The 22,464-nt window shown below is 37.1% G+C and overlaps 2 protein-coding genes across 2 annotated transcripts; both read right to left on the bottom strand.

Moving 5' to 3' along the window:
* Positions 1-5,112: 5,112 nt before the first annotated feature.
* sufu (suppressor of fused homolog (Drosophila)) lies at positions 5,113-13,569 on the bottom strand. The gene is made up of 12 exons (XM_037678988.1): positions 13,421-13,569; positions 12,912-13,046; positions 12,541-12,677; positions 11,576-11,718; positions 9,853-9,938; positions 8,666-8,738; positions 8,106-8,262; positions 7,910-8,012; positions 7,398-7,532; positions 6,351-6,489; positions 5,397-5,465; positions 5,113-5,317 (listed from the first exon to the last, which is right to left on the bottom strand). Exons 1-12 carry the CDS (start codon positions 13,567-13,569, stop codon positions 5,228-5,230), a joined length of 1,416 nt encoding a protein of 471 aa, XP_037534916.1. The 3' UTR covers positions 5,113-5,227.
* Positions 13,570-18,839: 5,270 nt separating this feature from the next.
* mettl18 (methyltransferase like 18) lies at positions 18,840-22,418 on the bottom strand. Its single transcript, XM_037679031.1, has 2 exons — positions 22,216-22,418; positions 18,840-19,833 (listed from the first exon to the last, which is right to left on the bottom strand). Exons 1-2 carry the CDS (start codon positions 22,318-22,320, stop codon positions 18,880-18,882), a joined length of 1,059 nt encoding a protein of 352 aa, XP_037534959.1. The 5' UTR covers positions 22,321-22,418; the 3' UTR covers positions 18,840-18,879.
* Between the last annotated feature and the right edge of the window lie 46 nt (positions 22,419-22,464).

Raw genomic sequence — 22,464 nt, 5'->3', positions numbered from 1 at the left:
AGACCTGATTTCAACAAAGAACGATGACAACAATGGACAACAGCGACAACAATAGACAATTATAAAAAGGCATACTGATTTCTTTTTTTTTACCAATTAAAATAGGATGGCAAAAAAAAAAAAGTAGCAAAAACAGCTAGATTATAAGGTGAATGTAGAAAACTAAAAACAGGAACATGTCTGCATTGGTCCTTGCCAGGAGTCCAACAGATTCTTAAAGACACGTCGAGAGCTTCCGATATTTTTGCAAGATATTCCTGGAAACAGGAGCGGAGTAGGAGAAGGCCCATTTGCCAAGTTCAGTCCACACTGAGGGAACACTGCAGGTAATAATGTCCTGATAGCGTACGCTGTATTTTCACTCACGCAGACACGTAGGAGGAGATGTATGAAGGCAGCAGACCAAGAAGTGATTTAAAGATGAAAATGTACCAGTGGGAGAGTCTGTGTGAAGTTAATGATGTATATATGTAATGATGTATACCTGTATATAAATATTATAAATAAATATATCGCTCATAAGGTGACTGTGATGATGCTTTCTGTGTGCTCCTATTAGCAAAATATCTCAAGAATATGAGTTGACTTTCAAAGTTCTTTATTGTCATTTGCATCAGATGTGGTACATGAGGTGGAACAAAATTGTGTACACAGGGTCCCCATTACATCCAACAATAGCAAAAATATAAAGTGTAAAAATAAACTGTAAATAAGGATCTAAGATATAAACTCTGCTAAACGAAATGGTACACTAAAAAAATCCAAGATATATGCTAATCACTAATAGTGCAAACAATACACAGAACAACAGCAGCATGAACACGAGTCTTTGTGGGTAGATGAGTAAGAATGAATGAATACTGATGAATGAAATAATCAGCAACATGAGATCATCAGCATGGATAATCAGCAGCACATATCATTCATTCAACCTTTATTTATACAGGTAAATCCCATTGAGCCTCGAAGACTCATTTACAAGAGAGACCTGATTTCAACAAAGAATGATGACAACAATGGACAACAGCGACAAGTCATACAGATTGTTATATTTTTTTTAAACAAATAGGATGGCTAAAAAAAAGAAAAGCAACATAAAAACAGCTAGATTCTAAGGTGAATGTAGAAAACTAAAAACAGGAACATGTCACCAATCAAAGTTGCATAACTGATTTTTTTTCAGCCTGATTAGGGATTTATGAGTCTGACAGCTTCAGGGTAGAAGCTGTTCCTCAGTCTAGTGGTTCTGCACTTAGTTCAGTTCAATTCAGTTTATTTATATAGTGCCAAGTCACAATCTCAGGGCACTGAACAGAAACATAATGCTCCGCAACCAACTGCCTGAGGGGAACGGGGCAAAGAGTGTGTATGCTGGGTGAGTGGGGTCCTTCATGATGCAGGTGGCTCTCTTCCTACATCTGGAGGTGTGTTTGTGATGGCGAGGAGGCTGACTCGAACAGTTTTCTGTGCAGCCTTCACTACTCTGCAAAGCTTTTTTTTCTGTAGCTGTGCAGCCTCCATGCCACACGTTGATGCTGGAGCACAAGATGCTTTCAACTGCACACCTGTAGAAGGAGGTGAGGACTGAGCTTCCCAGTCTAGCCCGCCTCAGCCACCTGAGGAAGTAGAGTCTCTGATATTCCTTCTTGATCAGGCTGGTAGTGTTGTTGCCCCAGGGTTGTCATTCAGGTGCACACCCAAGTACTTGTAACTAGACCACTTCCACCGCAGATCCTCCTATGTTCAGGGGGGTGTAGGTGAGTTTGCTCCGTCTGAAATCCATGACCATCTTCTTCGTCTTCTTCACACTGATGTGAAGGTTGTTCTTCCTGCACCAGCTCTCGTTCCACCTCCTGCTGGACTCATCGTTGTGATGCATCCAACCACCGCTGTATTGTCTGCAAACTTTACAATATGACAGCCTGGATGGTTAGGTGCACAATCATATGTGAGCAGAGTGAACCGGAGGGAGCTCAACACACAGCCCTGAGGGGGTGCCAGAACTGAGGGTTATGGTGAAGGAGGAGAAGTTGTGGATCCTCAGTTTTAATAAAACTTGAAGTAATGGATGGATGGACGGCCAGCCAGCCAGACAGATAGAAAGATAGACAAGACAGACATCTAAGCATACATATACATATGGTTGGATGAATGACTGGTTGACCTTTGGAGTCAACCCAGCTCAAGATGGCTACCACAGCCAACTGCTTTTAAAATAAACACAAAAATAGCTATAGCTTAGTCAGTTCTACAGATGTTAAGCTAAAATTTGTTGTGGTAGTTGCTGAGACTTATCCCCAGCACATATTTTAAGCCCTAACTGATCTCGTGAGATCTCTGTTTAAACGATCCAATTAAATATTTGGAGTACAGTACTGTAAACTACCTGTTAATAAAATATCTCAAAACCAATGGGTTTTAATGAACCATTCAGGAAACGAGATGCATTTCTACAACTGATTAACTTTTGGAGCCAACCCAATTCAAGATGAACGCCAAAGCAGCTAAAGTTGGAAAACACAAAAATGGCTTTAATTCAGTTCATTTAAACAGATATTGGGCTGCAGTTTGGTGCGGTTGTACATTAGACACATTTACAGGGCTATTCATTTATGTTTATGAATTAAAATAACCTGTGCAGAGCTTAAAAACAAGATTAACATTTAAAAGATGGAACCTAAAACTATTTTAAGAATTGGTTGATCTCCTGGCCAACTATTAAGCAAATACTGTGTGTGAATAATTCAATGTAAATAAATATCCATACATATTTTCCTTCACCATTGAAATTTAGGAAAGAAATTCTGCACTTTTTTTTTTAAACAATAATGTAGATCAGTCAAATGTAAGCCCAAGATATTTAACTAATTTACAGAAACAAGCTTCTTAGGTTAAAATAATTCAAACAAATCTTTGGTTTTATTCTGGACAAAAAACAAATAGTTAAAACGTGAAACTTTAGATGGCTCACTTGATTAGAAAATCACAAACCAATATTTGTTAGGTAATTATCTCTGGCACAAGGGCTGCAAAAATAAATAAATATATCTATATAGCAGTTTTTAAAAATCCCAACCAAAATTTTCTTAACGATGCATTTATTTTCCTTACACAAATAAATTTTAAAGAAAAAAGTTCAATGTTACTTCTGAATTAGTGACTCAGATTTATTTCACTTTTTAATGCACTTTGGAATACAGTCAGTTTAGTCATAAAAATAAAATTAAACATCTAAACTTCCTTCTCATCCTGAAAAAAACCCAACAATATAAATACGACATTAAGTGTTATTTAAAAGAGTTCTAAAAGACCCCAAAAAAAGTTGTTTTGTCAACTTCTTAGGGTTAACAAGGTATGCATTGATGGTTTCAAAAAGCAGTGATTCAAGTGAGATTGTATGCAGGAACGTGTCAACGGAAATATGTAGCCTTTTATAGCTCGAGGCACTGAGGAAATTTCAAGCAGGTCCCATTGCATTAAAATAACAGTTAAAAAAAAAAAAAGATTTATCTTGAAATGTAAAACAGAACCTTCTTTTTGCATTTACAACAACAGTGGTGTATGAAATTGTACAATATAAAACAATGGTTTTTGAAGGGAAAGTAAAAAAACTAAATATGGAGTTAAGTACTTGTCACGGGGAGTGGAGGTGGCTACACCAGCAGCATTTTGATACATATGAAGTGTCAGTAAATAATACCTATTCATAGGTTGTAGCCTGTTAAATACAGAAACGTTTGAGACAACATAAAAACAGGTAAAGCTTTGGTGTGAACACAAACACACAAGAGGAAAATGTCCAGCATTTGTAAAAAATTATACACAAAAGCGTAACTGAAAACACTGATACGTTGTGACTTTTAGTCCCTTTCTGTTAAGGCCACTGGAATAAATAGCACTTGTTTTGAGAACTGCGACCTGGTTATTAATGGACCTTAGTCTGATGATTGTGGATGCACGCTCTGCTGCATTAAAGATGTACGTATTGGGTTAACCGAAAGAATAAAAGCGAACGGTTTGCCCTGCAGGAAGGTTCTCTCAGGTAACTGAACAGGCTGGTTTGAGACTGATTTGATCATCTCAAAAGTATTCATACTTCAAAGAGATGTTGCAAACAGCAGGGTTGGACTGAGGACGCAGTAACAGTCAAATGTTTTGTCGATTCCCAGAATCATTTTCAGGAGGGAAGGAGTCTCTGGCTATCTAAGGTGTAGAACAACATACACTGCCTGGCCAAAAAAAAAAAAGTCGCCACCAAAAAAAGGTCACACTAATATTTCGTTGGACTTCCTTTAGCTTTGATTACAGCATGCATTCACTGTGACATTGTTTCAATAAGCTTCTGCAATGTCACAAGATCTATTTCCATCCAGTGTTGCATTAATTTTTCACCAAGATCTTGCATTGATGACTAGGCACTAGACATGATGGGTGCATCACTTCACCTGCCTCTCTTCTTACCTGATGCGCCCATCACTCTGGAACAGGGTCAATCTGGACTCATGAGACCACATGACCTTCTTCCATTGCTCCAGAGTCCAATCTTTTATGCTCCCTAGCAAACTGAAGCCTTTTTTCCAGTTAGTCTCACTGATTAGTGGTTTTCTTAAGGCTACACAGCTGTTCAGTCCCAATCCCTTGACTTCCCTTCACATTTTGTGTGTGGAAATTATCTTACTTTCACTATTAAACATAGCCCTGAGTGCTGCTGTTGTTTTTCTTCGATTTGATTTCACCAAACGTTTTAAGTGATCACCCATCACGATCATTCAGGATTTTTTTCCGGCCACATTTCGTCCTCGAAGACGATGTGCCCTCACTATCTTTCCAGTTTTTAATAATGCGTCGGACAGGTCTTAACCCAATTTTATTCATTTCTGCAATCTCTTTAAATGTTTTCTCTGCTTGATGCCAATGATTTGACCCTTCTCAAACAGACTGACATCTTTTCCACGACCACGCGATGTGTCTTTTGACATGGTTGTTTAAGAAGCGAGAAGCAACTCATTGCACCAGTTGGGGTTAAATAACTTGTTGCCCATTCAGTAATTATCCAATAGGAGGCTTGTTCCTATTTGCTTAGTTAAATCCAGGCGGCAACTTTTTTTTTTTTTGGCCAGGCAGTGTAGATGGAGCTGAGTTTCTCTGCAGGCCCTGGAGGGTCTCCTGTTCTTGATGTTGAACTCTGCCGGAGGAGGGTTTGCATTGTCCACGAAGTGTCTCGGTCTCATTGCAATGGATTATCAAACACAGAGTCCGGTAGGATGGAAATCTTCAGCTTCTTCTCTGGCCAGCTGTACTCCTTGGGCAACTTTGTCTAAACAAACATGTAAGATACTTAGTGAAACAGACATGCACGCTGAAAGTAAAAAACAAAACAAAGAGGTTTTACATACCTCATCACGAGTGTTGAGCTCTAGTAAATCCCCTAACATTTGCTCCACAAACTCCTCAGTCAGCAATATCTGTGCAGGGAGGGTGGAGAAAGTCAAACAAATTCAAAGAATCGGAATAAAAACTGATAAGACCTAAGATTTATAGTGGGGCAAAAAAGTATTTAGTCAGCCACTGATTGTGCAAATTCTCCTAGATGAGAGGTCTGTAATTTTCATCATAGGTACACTTCAACTACGAGAGACAAAATGAAGGGGAAAAAAAATCCAGGAAATCACAATGGAGGATTTTTAAAGAATTTATATGTAAATTATGGTGGAAAATAAGTATTTCATCAATAACAAACAAGCAAGATTTCTGGCTCTCACAGACCTGCAACTTCTTCTTTAAGAAGTTCTTCTGTCCTCCACTCGTTACCTGTATTAATGGTACCAGTTTGACCTGGTTATCTGTATAAAGGACACCTGTCCACAGCCTCAAACATTCAGACTCCAAGCTCAACCATGGCCAAGACCAAAGAGCTGTTGAAGGACACCAGGAAGAAAATTGTAGACCTGGACCAGGCTGTGTTGCCCAGCGACAGCCCCAAAACATCACTGCTCTAGAGGAGATCTGCATGGAGGAATGGGCCAAAATAGCAGCTACAGTGTGTGCAAACCTGGTGAAGACTAACAGGAAACATTTGACCTCTGTCACTGCCAACAAAGGTTGTGTTACAAAGTATTGAGCTGAACTTTTGTTATTGACCAAATACTTATTTTCCACCATAATTTACAAATAAATTATTTAAAAATCCTACAATGTGATTTCCTGGACTTTTTCCTCATTTTGTCTCTCATAGTTGAAGTGTACCTATGATGAAAATTACAGACCTCTCTCATCTTTCTAAGTAGGAGAACTTGAACAATCAGTGGCTGACTAAATACTTTTTTGTCCCACTGTAGTTATGTAAAAACCTGAAGCCAGGGGCCGTGTGCTGCAAAAGGATGCTCCTCAGTAGCAAAAGCTCCTTCCACTCCCGTAGAAACGAATGTGATGGCAGTGTCTCCGTTGATACTTTTATAAGTAAAATGTCTCCCGTGGAGTAACCTGCCCCTGCGCAAAATTAAATACAACAGTATGATATACAACTCCATGTTACACATTCAGTAGATATGTTTTTATATATATATATACACACACACACACACACACACACGTCTCTTTTGTAAAGAGTCCTTGAGGCTCAATGAGACTAACCTGTAGAAATAAAGGTTGAATGAATAATCATTTAGTTTAGCTACAGGAGAGCATTGTTTTCCATGGATTATCAGATTATTATCAGATTAACACTGGCTCTATAGATGTGGAGACGTTTTATTTTACGTTATTTGATTAAATTCGTACAGTGTAGCCTGACAAAGCTTTCTATGCGAACAACCTGCTCAAGAGTCGCACAGTTTTAATATTTTGTTAAACATAAATAAATCTGCAGTGTTTTTAACATTTTTTTAATGTAAAAATGCTCATACCCAAATAAGGAAATTAAATTTCTCCGTATGTAATTTGTAAGAGTCTGAGTTGTAAAAATTAAAGACTGAATCAAGTGAATCTTAAACTTCTTTGCGTGGTAATTATTATTTCAACACAGATATGGTTCAGGGTTCGGTAAACGGCACAGTTTTTGAGTTGAGAGGAAGAGTCTATCAAACTTTGAGGTGAAAAAAAAATAAATAAATCAAACCGATTAATGAGAAGGTTAAACTTTATTTTCTTAGCTTCAAAGTCGACAGATCACCATGTGAACTCAAGTCTGCTCTGTTTTAAATAAACTCTTCCTCTCAGCACATACCAGCCTGTAGAGGCTGCAGGAAACGAGCTGCCTTCACAACACGAGACATCTCATGACATTTTAGCATCACAAGATCTCCTCACACCCATAAGTATGTTTTTATTTCTCTTGGGGAAAAAAAAATCTGCTGGTTGTATTTGTGATTTTCCAGTGGAGTGAGAATGTGTCGTACCGCAGGCAGAGGGGCAGAAGTGTGCCCGACTCTTGGTTGAATTTCAGATGAACGCTCTCCAGCTGCCGTGTTCGGACCAACTCATGAGGAACAATGGCTGCTGAGCTTTCACTTTCCAAACTGTCCTTGCGACTCCTGAAAAACCGACAAGAGACGATAAAATACACAAGGGTGGATTTCTAAATATGTACAGTCACTAATGAGCTCACGTATTTTCTGGGAAAGGAAATTACAAAAAAGGAAACGGTAGGCCCTGTCAGTAAATAGGAATGTGCTGCTATTTCGCAATTCTTATGGAACGAATTCTGTAAAGGCTCAACAAATTCCACAGAAAGGTGGAAACATAGTAACGACAAACCCACACATGCTGGTATCTGAAAACTATGATGGTAACAGCTCAGATGTCAGTGGGGCTCTGAGTCACTGTACAGGATGGGGGACTTATCTTCCTGAAGCCCGTGTGCTGAGCAGAGCCCCATGTCAATGTGCTTATGTGTGGGAGGAGAACTCACGGAGCTCTCTCCAGGCTCTGTTTCTGGCTGCTGATAGGTGGTAGTGCCGTCTTGCTGTTAAACTCTAGCCCCTTTCTCAAGGTCTCTCGGATCTGCTCTGTATCTGTTATCAAATTAAGAAAAATAACTCCATTATTAACTAGAAAAAGCCCAAGAAGCAGCTTGTTATGTTTTAATCCTTTAGGCGTCAGTGCACCTTTGTTGGAGAGCCTGCGCGGCTGTGATCCGATGCAGATCGATCGGCTGTCCTCCTCATCGTCCGGTGGGCGACTCAGATCATCCCACACACACTTGGCGCTGACCCCACTCAGATTAGAGCCCTCAGTTTCAATTCCCTGATCCACTCTCTCCTGCTTAGATGAGCAAGAAACATATGCAATCATTAACACTAGCTTAAACAAAAGTCCGAGCTACATTCTTTACCAATGAAAACCGGTTTAATGATTTCTACATGCTATTAGGATTACTGTGGTGAAGATACGATTCACAATTGCTTGACCTAAAAATGGCTTAATTTAATCCATTTATATTATAACTTTGTTTATTTTTTTATGGATATTTTCAAAAATGGGACAGTCCCTTGAAATAAACTCGTACAAAACATCACTCAAGTTTAACAATCCCAAATGAACCAAACATACTCTTAAAACGTGAAGACACAGTGTGAGTATTTGATCATTTCTGTGAGATGTATCTTAATAAAAACAAAACAATGCGGGTGCGACTGCCTGTGTGCAAATTTTATTAAAGCCTTACTTGTAAGTGTGGATCGATTTCAAAAATAGTTTCTCCTCTCCTCATGTCTGTGATTAGCCAAGGGCCGCCAGCTCTGTACACAAAACAATCATGAATTTTAACTTAAAGTCAAACACAAAACATTAATAAGTGAACACATAATCCCATTCTATGCCTTCTCGTTTCAGTGTATTCATAAAACTGGTCTGTACATTTTAAACTAAAGTGGTAGCCTATTTTAGCATAAAAAATAAACATGTCTAAACAGATACATTGTGAGCTGCTCTAATAAGGGTAAGTTTTATTAAAATTACCTAAACCTTTAAGGAATATAAGCACAACATCTTGTTTGACATTTCAAGATATATAAAATATATTTTTTTAAAAGTTCTGTTTAACCAACAACTATTTGTAAAGCTGTTCTGTTCAATTGTTGCAAATCCAGAGAAGTTACGTTCTGTCACAAGACAAACGAGACACACCGTCATTCATCACCTTAAAAGTATTTCTCAAAACTAACCTGCTTACTTTTGATTAATCAACACCCACAGTGAAACAAATCTTTTCCCTTCAATGTTTTACCCATTTTGTTATGATTCAACGCCTCAAAACAGATTCAAATCATTTTTTCCCTTCAGTGTAAATACAATGCTACATAATGACTCTTATTGCCATTTTTGTTGACATTTATCTAACCATTATCATGATTAGTCAAATACATCAGAAAAGCAGATGAGACAGATAAGCTCACACACTAAAGTGGGGTTAGCTCATTTATTCATTCAGGTATTCCACTGACATCAGATTAAAATGTATTAATTTTTCTTTTTCTCGTGAGTTTATTCAATAGCGCCAAGTCACAACAGACGTCATCTCAAGACACTGAACAGAAACATTCATATATAAAATAAGTTAACAGAAACATTCATATTTAAAAACAATAATTTAACACTATTTATGTAGGAGCAGACTGCTTTGAGTTTAACTCCATCGCAGAACTCTCATCTTGAGTAAGCATGAAGGCGACAGTGCAAAGGAAAAACTCCCTCATGAAGAAGAAGGAAACCCTTAGCTTATAGCTTTAGCTTATTGTTTTAGTTTAAATGCAACAATATACAAAGATCAGACATAACATTATGACTACTATGGTCAATTTAAAACACTGCTTGTTAATCAGCTTAAGGCAGATTCCACACAGTTTTACTTACACTTGGATTCCTCGCATCAGCTCTAAGATGCCCTGGCCGTTCCACTGTTGGGCCGCCTGCAGCTCCTCAGTACAAACTCCCACAATCTAGAGAAAGTGCAGAACCAAAGGCTGCGACATTAAAATATTTAGACTTTCAGAGTGGTTTTATTTCAAGATCTTTATATTTCTTTTTGAGCTACTTAATATCAGTTAAACAAGCAATTGGTCCCATGATTGCTCATTGTTGTATAGTTTCAAAACAAATTTTCACCTAAAACAAATTCAAGTAGGCCTGTCACGATAACAAATTTTGCTGGGTGAGAAATTATTGCAATAAACGATAATATTGTTTGATATTTGACAATAATTAGTAATTATTGTAAATTTTAAGAAGAAATTTTTGTTAATTTGTTTTGCATATAGTACCTTTTTGAGACCACCAGATGGCAGTATAAGACAGTTTGAACCGAAGGATGGATAGTGAGGGAGCGAGCACCTTGTCTCTTTAAGAAAAATGGGAGGGAGGCCCCTTGATGCGACATGGGCTGTCTCTCTTCAGTTCTCAAAATGGCGGAGGTTCGGTGTGGTTTGAGCTCTTTAGCATAGCATTTTTCACACCAAGCTTTTAATAAATATCAGTAAACAACTTCTCAGCTTCTTTTTGTAGAGAAAAACTTTTTTACAAAAAGACAGGTTTCAACTGTGAACTTTGGAGCTTTGATAAGACAGAGGTTTTTTTCCCCCTGAGGTCGGCTTTTTAGCTTAGCTCGTATATTAGCTTCTCAGCTTAGCTGCTTTTAACGATCCATAAACATGATTTTGGACGGTTAAAACAGATTTTAAAGAGAAAGGGAGGGGGTCAGTGAAGAGCACCGGAGTTGAGGTTTTTGTCATCCAGCGTCCAGCAGAAAGAGACACGAAGAAACGATAAAGTTGATAAATGAAAACAAGGTCAATAATATTCATTTATCATGCAATTAATTGATTTATTGTTTATCGCGACAGGCCTAAATTCAAGAAACTAATCTTGTCCATTTGCAAGATGGAGCTAGTTTGGCAGAACTGATGGTTAGGAACCAGGTTTATCTGAAGTTAGCATTTAGCAACACATTATAGACTGTGCTGAAGTGGAATGCTCTTCCATCACGTCTCCCTGAGAAAACCTTACAGACAGTCCAGAACATGGCAGTTTCTTTGGTGTTAGGTCATCAGAAAAAAAAAAAAAAAGAGCATGTTCTTTAAAGCCCTTTTTACACCACAAGCCACATTAACATGTTTGTTGAGTAAATGCAGTCTCTTACGGCTATGAAGATGAAATCAGAAGCATGAAATAAGACAAAAAGGGCAAAGTCACAATTTCTTAGAAGTGCATATTTCATGCTACAGAGAAGCACATATGACATGTGACTGGGTTTGATAAAGAAAGACAAGCAAAACAAAAAGAGCAGGAGTTTATTTTACTGTAATCTGCTTCAAATAACCCTGTCTGCATTTTCAAACCTGTTGATGTACAAACTAAGCTTGTTTCCACTGTTTGAAGAAAAAAGTTTTACCAATGTTGACAGGCCCAAGGGGCTAATGCCATAATTAAATCTGCTTAAGAAAGTCTGTATTTCATCCAAATCCATTATTTAATTCCTACAGAGTTGTTTAGACTTTGTGAATAGAACAAACGAATAAAAGGAGCTTTATGTGGAATGGAGTTATTTACTACTATGTGAATGACACATATTTGAACTCACCTGGAGAAAGCTCACTGTGCCAAATGGAGTTTGAATTGGTTGCATCTGGGGGTCTTCTGTAAGCAACATGTGCTGTATACGAGACTCACTGTTGTCGAGCGGACTGTGCCATGACACATGGTCACCGCTACAAAATGTGTTTTCTGCAGAAGATAATAAACAAAAGGGAACATGTTATTACTCATGTTATTCAGATAACACACACGGTCATCGGTGCACATCAAATACGCTTATTAAATTCAAAAATAAATGGCAAAAAAGTCCCATTTTATTGAAGTAGTGTTACAGTAACATTAAAAGAAAAGACACAGATCAGCGAGAGAGTAAGAAGAAACAGAAAAGAACAAAAACTGAGATCCAGATGTAAAATAAAAATAATAAAAACTACATTTCCATTTGAATAAATCCAGCTACTTGGGAGGTATTGAGTACCCAGTTTAGATTCAGAAAAAAAATATGTGGGAGAAAATGGCCAGGAATCAGCATTCATTTAGCTTAGAAGCCCACCCACATGCAAATTGACCCCAGCTGGATAACAGAGCAGGGAGCCTGGAGTGAACACACACACACAAATGAAGTTGTAAATTCAAACATACTGTCAAAGTATAGAGCTCAAAACAACACTTAAACCTACACTGATGTCCATAGCTTGGTTTTCAATTTAGATGTGTTCCAAAAGCTTATTCTATATACTTATAAGGACTTGACTGACAGTAAATTACAATGAAATATTGCAATTAATTTAGTCCTATGAACAGAGTGCGTACATAGTTTGTACACCCCTGTGTACATAGTTTTGTTCCACCTCATGTACCACATGTGATGTGAATGACAATTAAAAAAACTTGAATCCTTGAGAGCGCAATGTTATAAAAAAGAAAATCATTATCTTTTTTTCAAAAATATTTTTTGCATCAGATTCATAATGTGAAACTCACAAGAGTACAACTGCTCTTTAATCTTACCGGACTGGAACACATAGCGAGCCAAGCCTTGCATGAGTTCGGCTGGCCATGTTGGAGGTGCCGTCTCTCCTACCTCTCTCTTGAGTCTGAAAGTGAGCTCAAACCCAAATCCACTAGATCCATCTGCCCCCGAAAACCTGAAAGAGACAGATGCAGCAAGATATCAGGCCAAAAAACAACAACAGTATATTTGTTTTTTTACATTTCCTTTATTATAAATATCAAGATTAAGAGGTGTCAGTTGATATGTGGGCTGCTGTTTTCCTGTGAAGTGCAAATTTGCTCAAACTGAAGGGCTAAATGTGATGACATCCCACTTTTTCTATATTATTAATTGTAACTGAACGTTTATTACGTATGTGTGCACTTACTCATGTACACGATTATCTCCATACAGGTCACTTAATCCAAAGCTTACATAGTGCCAATGTTCCTGGACGTCCTGAGCTGGACAACCCATGTTCCTGTACATGCTGATGTAGTCTAGTGGGTCTGGTCCACCAAGCCTGTTAAAAATATGTAAAAATAAAACCACTGACCATAAAGATGTCCTGTTTGTTTACAGTGGTAATTACTTTAGCTCGATTAGAAACACTTTACATGCTAGTTTTAAACTAAATAGTGGTGTGGTGCCTTCACGTATAGGCTTTTATTTAAGCTCGTATAATAGTATGGCAGTAAATGTACTGAGCTATTGAATTAAAACAGCAGTAGTAGTTTGCAGCGAGCTCCAACTCAACTGCAAGTTAAGTTAGCTGAACGTTAGCATGGAAGCTAACAGTAGATTTATATTTATTCAGCCATCGCTACACAAACGTATTTTGGAAGCTCTGAGATAGTATATATAAACAAACCAGCATCAATACAATTCGTTACCTACCAATATTTAACAATGGCAGTAACTTGCAGCGGGTTGGCCTGATCGGGGTAAAGTCGCCGAGATTCCCCATAGATAGCCTGCAGTCCGGGAGGAAACAGCGGCACCAGCCCGTGGGCTGGCGCACCGCTGGTAGGCCGTATTTCATCCATACCACGGCCTCAAACAAGACAAGTTATTCTATAACAAAAACAACAAATATGTAGTTTCAAAATGAGGCGAAAGTAAACCATAAATGGCTCGCAAACAACGACTTCCGTCACTGTGAACTCGGACCTTTGTGCTAAACTCTGCGGGGGCCTGTTGCTCATCCTGTACAAAAAATACTGCTCAGCCATTGGTTGGGATGGGACGCAACGTCATTGATTGATGGGTAACTATAGCCAATGAAAATGAAAGACAAACTTGTGGAGGATTTTGATTGACTGATCCACAGTCAGTAGGCGGACCCAATGTCAGGGTTTTCCCTCAAAGAGTGCAAGTTTCTCAGGGTTTAAATTACAGCTGTGATGATGTTTCGGCTGTTTTTATAAACTGTAGGCTAACTAAAGTGCACAGCTAATGGTTTTTAATAAAGTTGTGAATTCACGTTTTTAAAAAAGTGCTATTAGAAAACATATTTTCAAAAGAGATGCAGTACAATATTCCTTTTGTGAATATAAATAGATGTGAAAATCCTTGGGAACTGATGTGTAGGTCCCATAAATTTGATTCTGAATAAATTTAGTTTAACATTTATTGTTTTTTATTTATTTATTTTAGTCTAAAAAAGTGACTCATAATTTATAATTTTATCCATTATGATTAATAACTTTTTTGTTTTGACTTTATCACACTACATCAATGTAAAGCAGTCATTTAAAGTATTATTTAAGAAATATATATGCTCTTGAGCAAAAATAGTTACTATTTCAGGTTGCTTTGAACCTTCTTTTTTATCTATACAGTATATGGTTTAGGTATTTAAATTGTTAACTACTAAAAAGTATTTCAAGCAAACAAAAGTTTTAGTCAAGTCCAGCATAATCTAGGTGTTTGACCACATTCTTGTTTAGTAAATCATTTAAGCAAAACGATTTGGAAAAAAGTCTGAAAATGTCATGGCAAACAACTTGTTGCGACATTGGCTTAACTGAATTAGTGAACCTTTCACTGTGTCATGATGTAAAGGAAGTCAATGATATATATATATATATAAACATATACATTAGGTTTAAATAGTTTTAGAGAAAAATTAATAATAAAAAAACTGAGATGCACTATTATGTCAGAGAGTGCATATATTCTTATCCAAGAATAGGCCTTATTGTTTCCCAAGTAAGCAAAGACAGCTGAATGGTATGTTTTGTAAAAATATTTTATTATAGAAAATGAAAATGTACATAGACATAAACTTGACACATAATGAACTTGCAGTTCCCTCACAGACAAGGGTGTACTTTTTTCTTAAAATCATATTAACATGTACAACAATAACAAGGAAAAATGTAAAAAGCAAAAAAAAATTTTCTCAACCTTTATTTATAAAGGGTAGTCCCATTGAGCCTCGGAGACTCATTTACAAGAGAGACCTTATTTTAACAAAGAGTGATGACAACAGTGAACAACAAAGACAATAATGGACAATTGTAAAGGATGTGTACAAACAGATTTTTTTTAAACAAGTGAAAATAAAATGGTAATTTAAAATGTCTCTTTGTGATACAGCTCAGTCTGTGTGGAATTAAAAATATGCAGCTTCATTTACTTTCTGCTCAGTATGACGTCAGTCATAGCAAAGCATGTGAGATGGTGAAAAAGTCCTGATACCTTTGTTACTCATCTAGAACTCCTTAATAATAGATGGTATGAATTAAAATTGTAAAGACACATCATTTAACAAGAGAGGACCTGGTTTCTGTGGATGCAAAGAATAAAAATATGAAAATATGTAATCACTTTTCACCCTGAAAGTATCAGCTTTATGTTGCTGTTAGGATTAAATTTACATTTTCTGTTTCAGACTTGACAGTGTTAGGTAAGAAATGAATAGCAGGTATAATTTTGAATCATATTACAGATATTTCATCACTATCGGATCAACTTTGTTTTCATCACATTACATAGTTTCATGCACAGATCCAACAACAGTTTAAAATCTTTAACAATTCTCTAAAGTTATTAATAAAATAGGGTTTAAAAAAAATTAAACAACTTATATATTTTACAGTTATCATAGAATTCATTGTGTTTGCAAAGGCATTAATGGGTGTTTTTAAAGCTTATCTCTTATTTTATATATTCTTGCAGATTTTATAGCTAAACTTCTTAAACAAGAACAGTTTCAGTCAGGCAAAGTACAAACTAAATATTTTTTATTAAAACAAATCCCCTCTTTTCATATACATATAATCACAGTTACATGTTTATTAAAATGATGGTTTACATCAACTTTGATAAAAACCACAGCAGTTAATTGAAAATGTTTTTAATTTTTTATTTAAGCACGTCAAAAATGAAATAGTCAAAGTTTAAAATGTGATGTAACATACAAATAAAAAAATATATTTGCTGGTGAAACAAAGACTTACATTACTCAAATGTCAAATGCTTTTACCATGGTATGCTTGACAAACTAGTACCATGCCAAAAGAACTGAGCCCATAGATGACACCTGGAGATGCCACCATCTATGGAATTCAGTTCTCATAGTAGAGCACTTATCAAAATGAGGAAGCATCTTGATCCTTGGGGGTCAAAATCTTTTGAGGCAACTCATATCTCAGGATTAATGTTCTACTTGTTGAAGAGAAACTAGAAATAACCAACGCACAATGTCAATTAAAAAAAGTTTACACTAAGTTTAGCAAGAAAAAAGTGAGTTCAATAGTCGACGGAACTTGGTGGGTAGTATGACTGTCTTGTCACCCTTCCTCATTTCTTAAGAAACCCAGAGCGATGGTGCGATAACGTCAGCTCTACTTTTCCAGTGTAAGATCGAACAACAGATTAACAAAGTAAAAACATCAAAATGTAACTTAAACATAGGGTAAATCACAGTAAAACCTTCAAAAGTGTAGTTATGATTGAATTGATCAGCTTTGGGGTTTACGCTAAGTTTTGAAACTCTGAGAAATCCATACATCTCTTAAACTTGAGAAACCCTTTGAAAAATGCAGCCCCTGAACTGAAAGTGTGTCTTTAAGGCTGATTCGAGTACCTCATCAAATCAGGGCTTTCCGGTCAAGGAATGAAATGACTCATCAGTTATGGCTGTGCACTGCCAGTAAACGGACTGGGGAACATGCGATCACAGACATGCAGGTTGGTAAATGCGTTTTTAAGCCTGACAGCACAAGTTGAATATTAACTGGGCTGCAGTGCATTACACAGATTCTTTAAACGCCGTTTGAAAAAACACCTCATTCAAGGCCTGGAGTCACTACACAGACTGACAGTTGAGATCATTGTCCATGTTATCTTAATGACTGGTTTATTCATTAAAGACCGTGCTCTGGTAAAGAGCACAGTTCCAAACAGTGAACTTTCTAAGGAGGGTCACACCTAAACATGTTCAGGAAACTCAAAACGTTCCGGCAGTTGAACTTGGAAGCAACCGGTTCTGCGACTTGACAAATAATAATTTGAAGTCATCAGCGAAGTCTTAAAGTCACCACAAAGTCAAGCAGTTTTTGTCTCCACATGAAATTGTTTAGCAAATGAGCGTAAAGCCACTTGTTTTATTTAGCCGTGGAAGTTACGTTTCTTATTCAAGAACTCCAGAGTAAAACATCTAGACTGTTATTTGCAATTTCTACAAATCTACATACCTGAGTACTTCACTGAAGACATTTTTCCAGATCCAGGATTTATCAGAAACAAACCTCCTCATTAAAAAGACAAAATTTTACCATTAACAGCTTTAAAACACAGTTCAGTAGTCCTTGTCAACAGAAAGTTATTAAGCCTTTAATCAGCAGCAAGCTTCTTCCATACTGAATACACACCTCTTCCTAATTCACCTGCATGCTCTCCTCCCTCGTGACCTCCAAATCCTAAAGGATGCAGCACAATGTCTGACATTCAGAGCAACTGAGCTAATATATATACACCTTTCCACATCACATTAACCTCCCTCCCCTGCTTTTTATACACTCCCTCTGTACGGTAAGCCTGACAGTCACTTCCCAGTAACAAGGAAGCAGTGGGAGTGAACACCACACCCCCTCACAGTGAATCAACACATAATAGTTTCTGAGGAAAACCATCCGACATGTCCTGCCCCCTGTTCCCATAAAGCAAGCAGGGGAAAGGCTATGTCTACCAGAGGAACCAGGAATTCCCCTGGAGGCCACAAACAGCTGGCGAGATGAGAGACGATGACGGAGCTGAAAGTTTGCCTGGCCAGTTTTTGCAAACAGAAACCATGTTTGCTGTATTTTCATACACATAACAGCATTTATTACAGTATATCTGCATAATAAGACATGGTGGGAAAGTTGATTCACACCTGTGGATGTGAAAACACACAATCATGTTTGACCTGCAGTTTCCTAAAGGTTTTGGTGGTTGTCAAATATTTATTAGCAGTGCAGCATGTAGCTCTTTCATCATAGAAACATTCAGAATGAGTTTGAGAATATTATCGTACTTAGCTGGGGTGTATTTTAGAACGTCACCAAATAAAACTTTGCTATCCAATCGCAATCAAACCAACGGATGTTGGAATGCTTTCCAATAGACCTATTGTTTAGTGACTTGTTCCTCGTCTCCAGGTATCTGCTAACCTTTAGTGCAAGAAACTAGTTCAGACTTGATGCATTCTTCCTTAGAAAAATCCCTGTTAGAATAACTCAGTGGATTTCCTTGTTCTGAGAGAAAAGGGGATTCCACGTGGCATTGGAAAAACAAGTGTACAGTAGTTCCCTGCCCTTACTTGGGTAGACGCCTATGCATATTTCCAGGATGTATACACTTCTAAATGTGTCAAACATTTTATTTTAAGGGGTCCCATCAAGATTATGTACCCAGCAGCAAAAAGAGGTAGAGACCCCACAGAATCCCATTCTCTTGATGTGCAGTGACACTAGAATCCACTTTCAAACTGTATCCTTAGGCTAGTGGGATAAGTTGCAATTGACATTTCGCACTGGACTGCAGAAACAAGCCTGGCTTTCATGCTGGCGTTTAAACATGGGGGAAAAACACTCGCAAAGGTCACTGAGCCCATTTCCTTTCTTTCCTCCCCATGCATCTAAATACCTGCAATAGCCCCTTTTAACTGCACTTCAGTTCCTGGCATATTCAAATTTCTATACAGGAAAAACAAAACCACAGTGTAGACGTTGAACGAGCAAAGACGAAAATAATTTTATTACAATTTTTCCTTGTTTTAAGACTTTAGCGATCATTTGTTACATGAATGAACAAACACTAGCTCATCAATACATCAGTTTCAACATAGAGTCCCAGACAGTCCTTGATCAGGTGTCCTTTGGCTTTTTGAAATGCAGCTCTACTACATGTCTCTGGAGGCCATCTTCTCCGTCCCACAAGTGATCCAGAGAGAAAATTCCCCTCTGCTCCACAAATGTTTCAAAGAGATGTAGCCCACCACCAACACCAAAGTAGTGTGATTTGGTGGCGAGGTAGACCAGACCATCAGGCGCCAGCAGCTTGTGGAGGGTCTCATGCAGAGCTGGGTAGTACTCAGTGTTGTAGATAGTCTCTGAGGTCAATATTATGTCAAATTTGGGCTGTGAGTCAACCTTGAGAACCAAAGGATGAAAGGTTCTCCAGTCACCAGAAAAGAAACGACATTTCTTGAGTAACGGATGCTGGGAAAGGTCCATAGCACTTTTTTTAGGAAGTGGGCTGCCATCCTTTTTTTCATCCTTTTTCCGATCCTCTTTCACTTGGATTTTTCCCTCGTCCTTCCCTTTTTGGTCATTGTCGCTGTCCACCTCATCATCCTCTTGAAGGTTTAGCAATACATTTGGAACTGTGAGCTGTTCAATGACTGTACCATTATAATCTTGGAAGTAAACCTGCCTGGCTCCTCTCTTTAGAGCCAGAATTCCCAACAGACCTGCTCCACAGCCCAAATCCAAAACTGCCTTTCCCCTAAATGTCTCTCCATCTTTCTCAATCAGTTCCAGAAGGTCATAAGTGCACTCCCACACCTTCAGGCCTCCCTCGTACAAGCCAGAGATGAGGTCAGACTTCTGCTCTGCACTGTGAGAAAGAATTTTCTCCTTGTCCTCTCTCTCCGGGGCTGTCCTTTCAAAGACGGTCTCATTGAGGAAGTGCAGAGGAGGAAGAGTTCCGATGGTAACTGTTTCAAAAACAACATTCATGAGGAGGAAGTGTGGGTCAGATGGTGGAAGGTGCTTTTTGGCCTCTTTAACCGGCCTTGCTGTTTTGTTACTATCTTCTGTCTGCAAAAAGAAAGAAGTATAAATGGTTAGAGAACAACATAATCAACAATAAGCGCAATTTTAGTCTGAGGTCATGAAGACTTGAATGAAATTCAGCTTTGCAGTTAAAATCAGACATCAACACAGTAGTTTGAGAAACATAAAAACCTAGTATTTGACGATTGCAAGGATAGTGAATTGTAGAGTTCCAGTCTAATTGGAACTAAACCTCTACAGTGTCATCACTGTATTCATCCAGCATGCCTATATTCAACCTTAAATACCATATATGTAAAAAAATATAGTGATAGCTAAATAAAAGATTTAGTCTAAAGCCACCATTTACCTTTCTGAGCTAGAATGGGATAACACAGTGGTACATCAAGGCATAAATTAAAGAAAGATGACCCATGGTGTCTCTGGATAAAAACAGCTAGTTTTCAAGTAATAAAAATAGGGGTGCACCGCCCTAATTTCCTTAATTTTGGGAAATCGGTCGATACTATGAGAAACTGATTTTACAGATTTTTTTAGTTTTAACAACAATTGTCTGAACTTCATTTATATTTCAGAGCACAACCTCATGGTCAGTTAAAACAAGTTTGTATTGTTCAAGGGTATGTTTTTCAATAAAATAATATTGTAAAATTAAAGGTGCATTGTGACTTATAACACATGACAGTGTCGCTTATGAAACAAAATCGGTATCGGCCAAAATTGGAATCAGCAGGTCAGACTTTTTTGAAATCGGTGATCGGCCAGAAAACTGCAATCGGTACAGCCCTAAATAAAAACATTCAATAAAAAAAAAACTTTTGTAAAATTAAAATGATGGACAATACACAAGTATCATCATGGAAACTTTATGTGAATAACCTAATAGAATTCAGTTAAAAAAAAAAAGACAAGTTTAAAAAAATATTAAAACTAATACATAATACATAAGAACATATGAACATAACATGAACATAATATAACGTGAACATGTTTACAAAATTCAATGCATTCTATAATTCTTGTGGTAATGTTAAAACATGGTTATAAAGCTTCAGATAACTACGTTAAAACTGATATTGGCTCCATAATTTAGTGACAAAAGAAAGTGACATAAAAGGTTGTGGAAAAAACCCCCACTAACATTGAGAACAATCTACATGTTCTAACAGGTAAACATAATTAAAACAAGCTACTTAATTTTAATATGTAGGTATTATTTTTCTTCTAGACGCAATGCTGGCTGATTGGTTGGTGTGTGGATTTAATCATCACACCGCTGCACATCAATACATCAGCCATGTGATTCACTGTGTGACTTAAACACTATTAATTAACAAATTATGTTTGTCACACCCACAGAAAAGGAACAATTCCAAGGCAAATAATGCTAAGGGTTTGTAACATGTCTCTGTACAGTGGAGTCAATCACATCTCATGTCTACTTGTAAGCTTTGCACTGACAAGTCAAAAGATTATGAACTGACGCTCTCTTGTGGAAGCACTGAGCACATAGCTATAATTTATCAGCTTTACTGCCTTCTTCTTCTTCTTCTCCTGATCCGGGGATAGATTTAATTCAAACAGTATAGCTAATATTAAATGTTTAATTTAGTTAAAAATGCTAAATAGTGATAACTTATATATATAACTGATTATTTAATTAGATAACACAAATAATAAGTCACTATTTAGGTTGCAGTTTCCATATGCAAAATTTAGTAAATGCATAATAGATACTTTAGAATAAGTATTTTTTAAACTCAAACAAACAAAAAAAAGTAAAGAACCGATATAATACATATAGATGTTTTTAATCAACATTTTTTTTTAGTGTTAATTTAAGTTCTCAAAATCTGAAACGTTAGTTTGTATAAAAATAAATTTGTCTCCTCAGGTTGCCAATTTTGTTGACATACATATTTACGTACATATTTGGTTTAATAAAAGCATTTAAGAGAATTTAAAAATATGCATCTTCACTTATTTTAAAATAGTCAAGACTGTTTTTGTTGTAACCCCAAGAATTAAAAGTAAATTTGGCACAGTGTATGTTAGATCTACTGATTAACATTAAAACTATGTGTAAGGAATTAAATTTTTCCAATGTTTCTGTTGCTTGTTTAGAAATCTTGTGTGTGTTATCAACAAGTTGAATCAAGTCATTTATACTTGACTATCTTTGTCATTGAAGTTTATGGTTTTAACAAATAAATTGGGATAAACTGTTTGGATGTGAATATATTTAAATAAAACGAATAGCAAACAATTCTTTAGGTTGACAGAATAGTTCCCTGGGATGGTTTACAAAGACTTAGGGAAACTCTTTTTGTATTTACGACATATAAACTATGAAGACCAACGTCAATGCAAAATTAGCCCAAGAACTTCTTGACAACTGTTACTCACACATTCAGCATCATTATCTTTCTTTCCGTTTTCTTGTTTATTTCCATCCTCTTCGTCGTGGGTTGTTGTTTGTGCTGGAAGGTCAAAGTTAAAACAAAACGACATGATGACTGATACCACCAAACCAAGCTAGTTTGAGGTTGGAAGGTTCCCCACGTTGACCTCGCTGTCGCTAACGCTAGCCATAAACGGCGTAGCATGGCTATTCGTGGAAGAACTTCAAATCCCACAATTCTGAAAAATATTCAT

The sequence above is a fragment of the Nematolebias whitei genome, chromosome 1 (genome assembly GCF_014905685.2).
Source record: "Nematolebias whitei isolate Nwh7 chromosome 1, NemWhi1, whole genome shotgun sequence".
In the NCBI taxonomy this organism is placed as follows: domain Eukaryota; kingdom Metazoa; phylum Chordata; class Actinopteri; order Cyprinodontiformes; family Rivulidae; genus Nematolebias; species Nematolebias whitei.
The sequence above is the reverse complement of the archived record's forward strand: the minus strand, read 5'-3'. Positions and strand labels throughout refer to the sequence as shown.

Coding starts and splice junctions, on each gene's coding strand:
- sufu (XM_037678988.1), bottom strand. CDS start 13,569: ATGGATGAAATACGGCCTACCAGCGGTGCGCCAGCCCACGGGCTGGTG. Junction 9,939..11,575: donor GCACAGTGAGCTTTCTCCAG/GTGAGTTCAAAT, acceptor CACTTTCTCTAG/ATTGTGGGAGTTTGTACTGA. Junction 5,466..6,350: donor CACACGGCCCCTGGCTTCAG/GTTTTTACATAA, acceptor CTCCCTGCACAG/ATATTGCTGACTGAGGAGTT.
- mettl18 (XM_037679031.1), bottom strand. CDS start 22,320: ATGTCGTTTTGTTTTAACTTTGACCTTCCAGCACAAACAACAACCCAC. Junction 19,834..22,215: donor AAGATAATGATGCTGAATGT/GTGAGTAACAGT, acceptor TTCTTTTTGCAG/ACAGAAGATAGTAACAAAAC.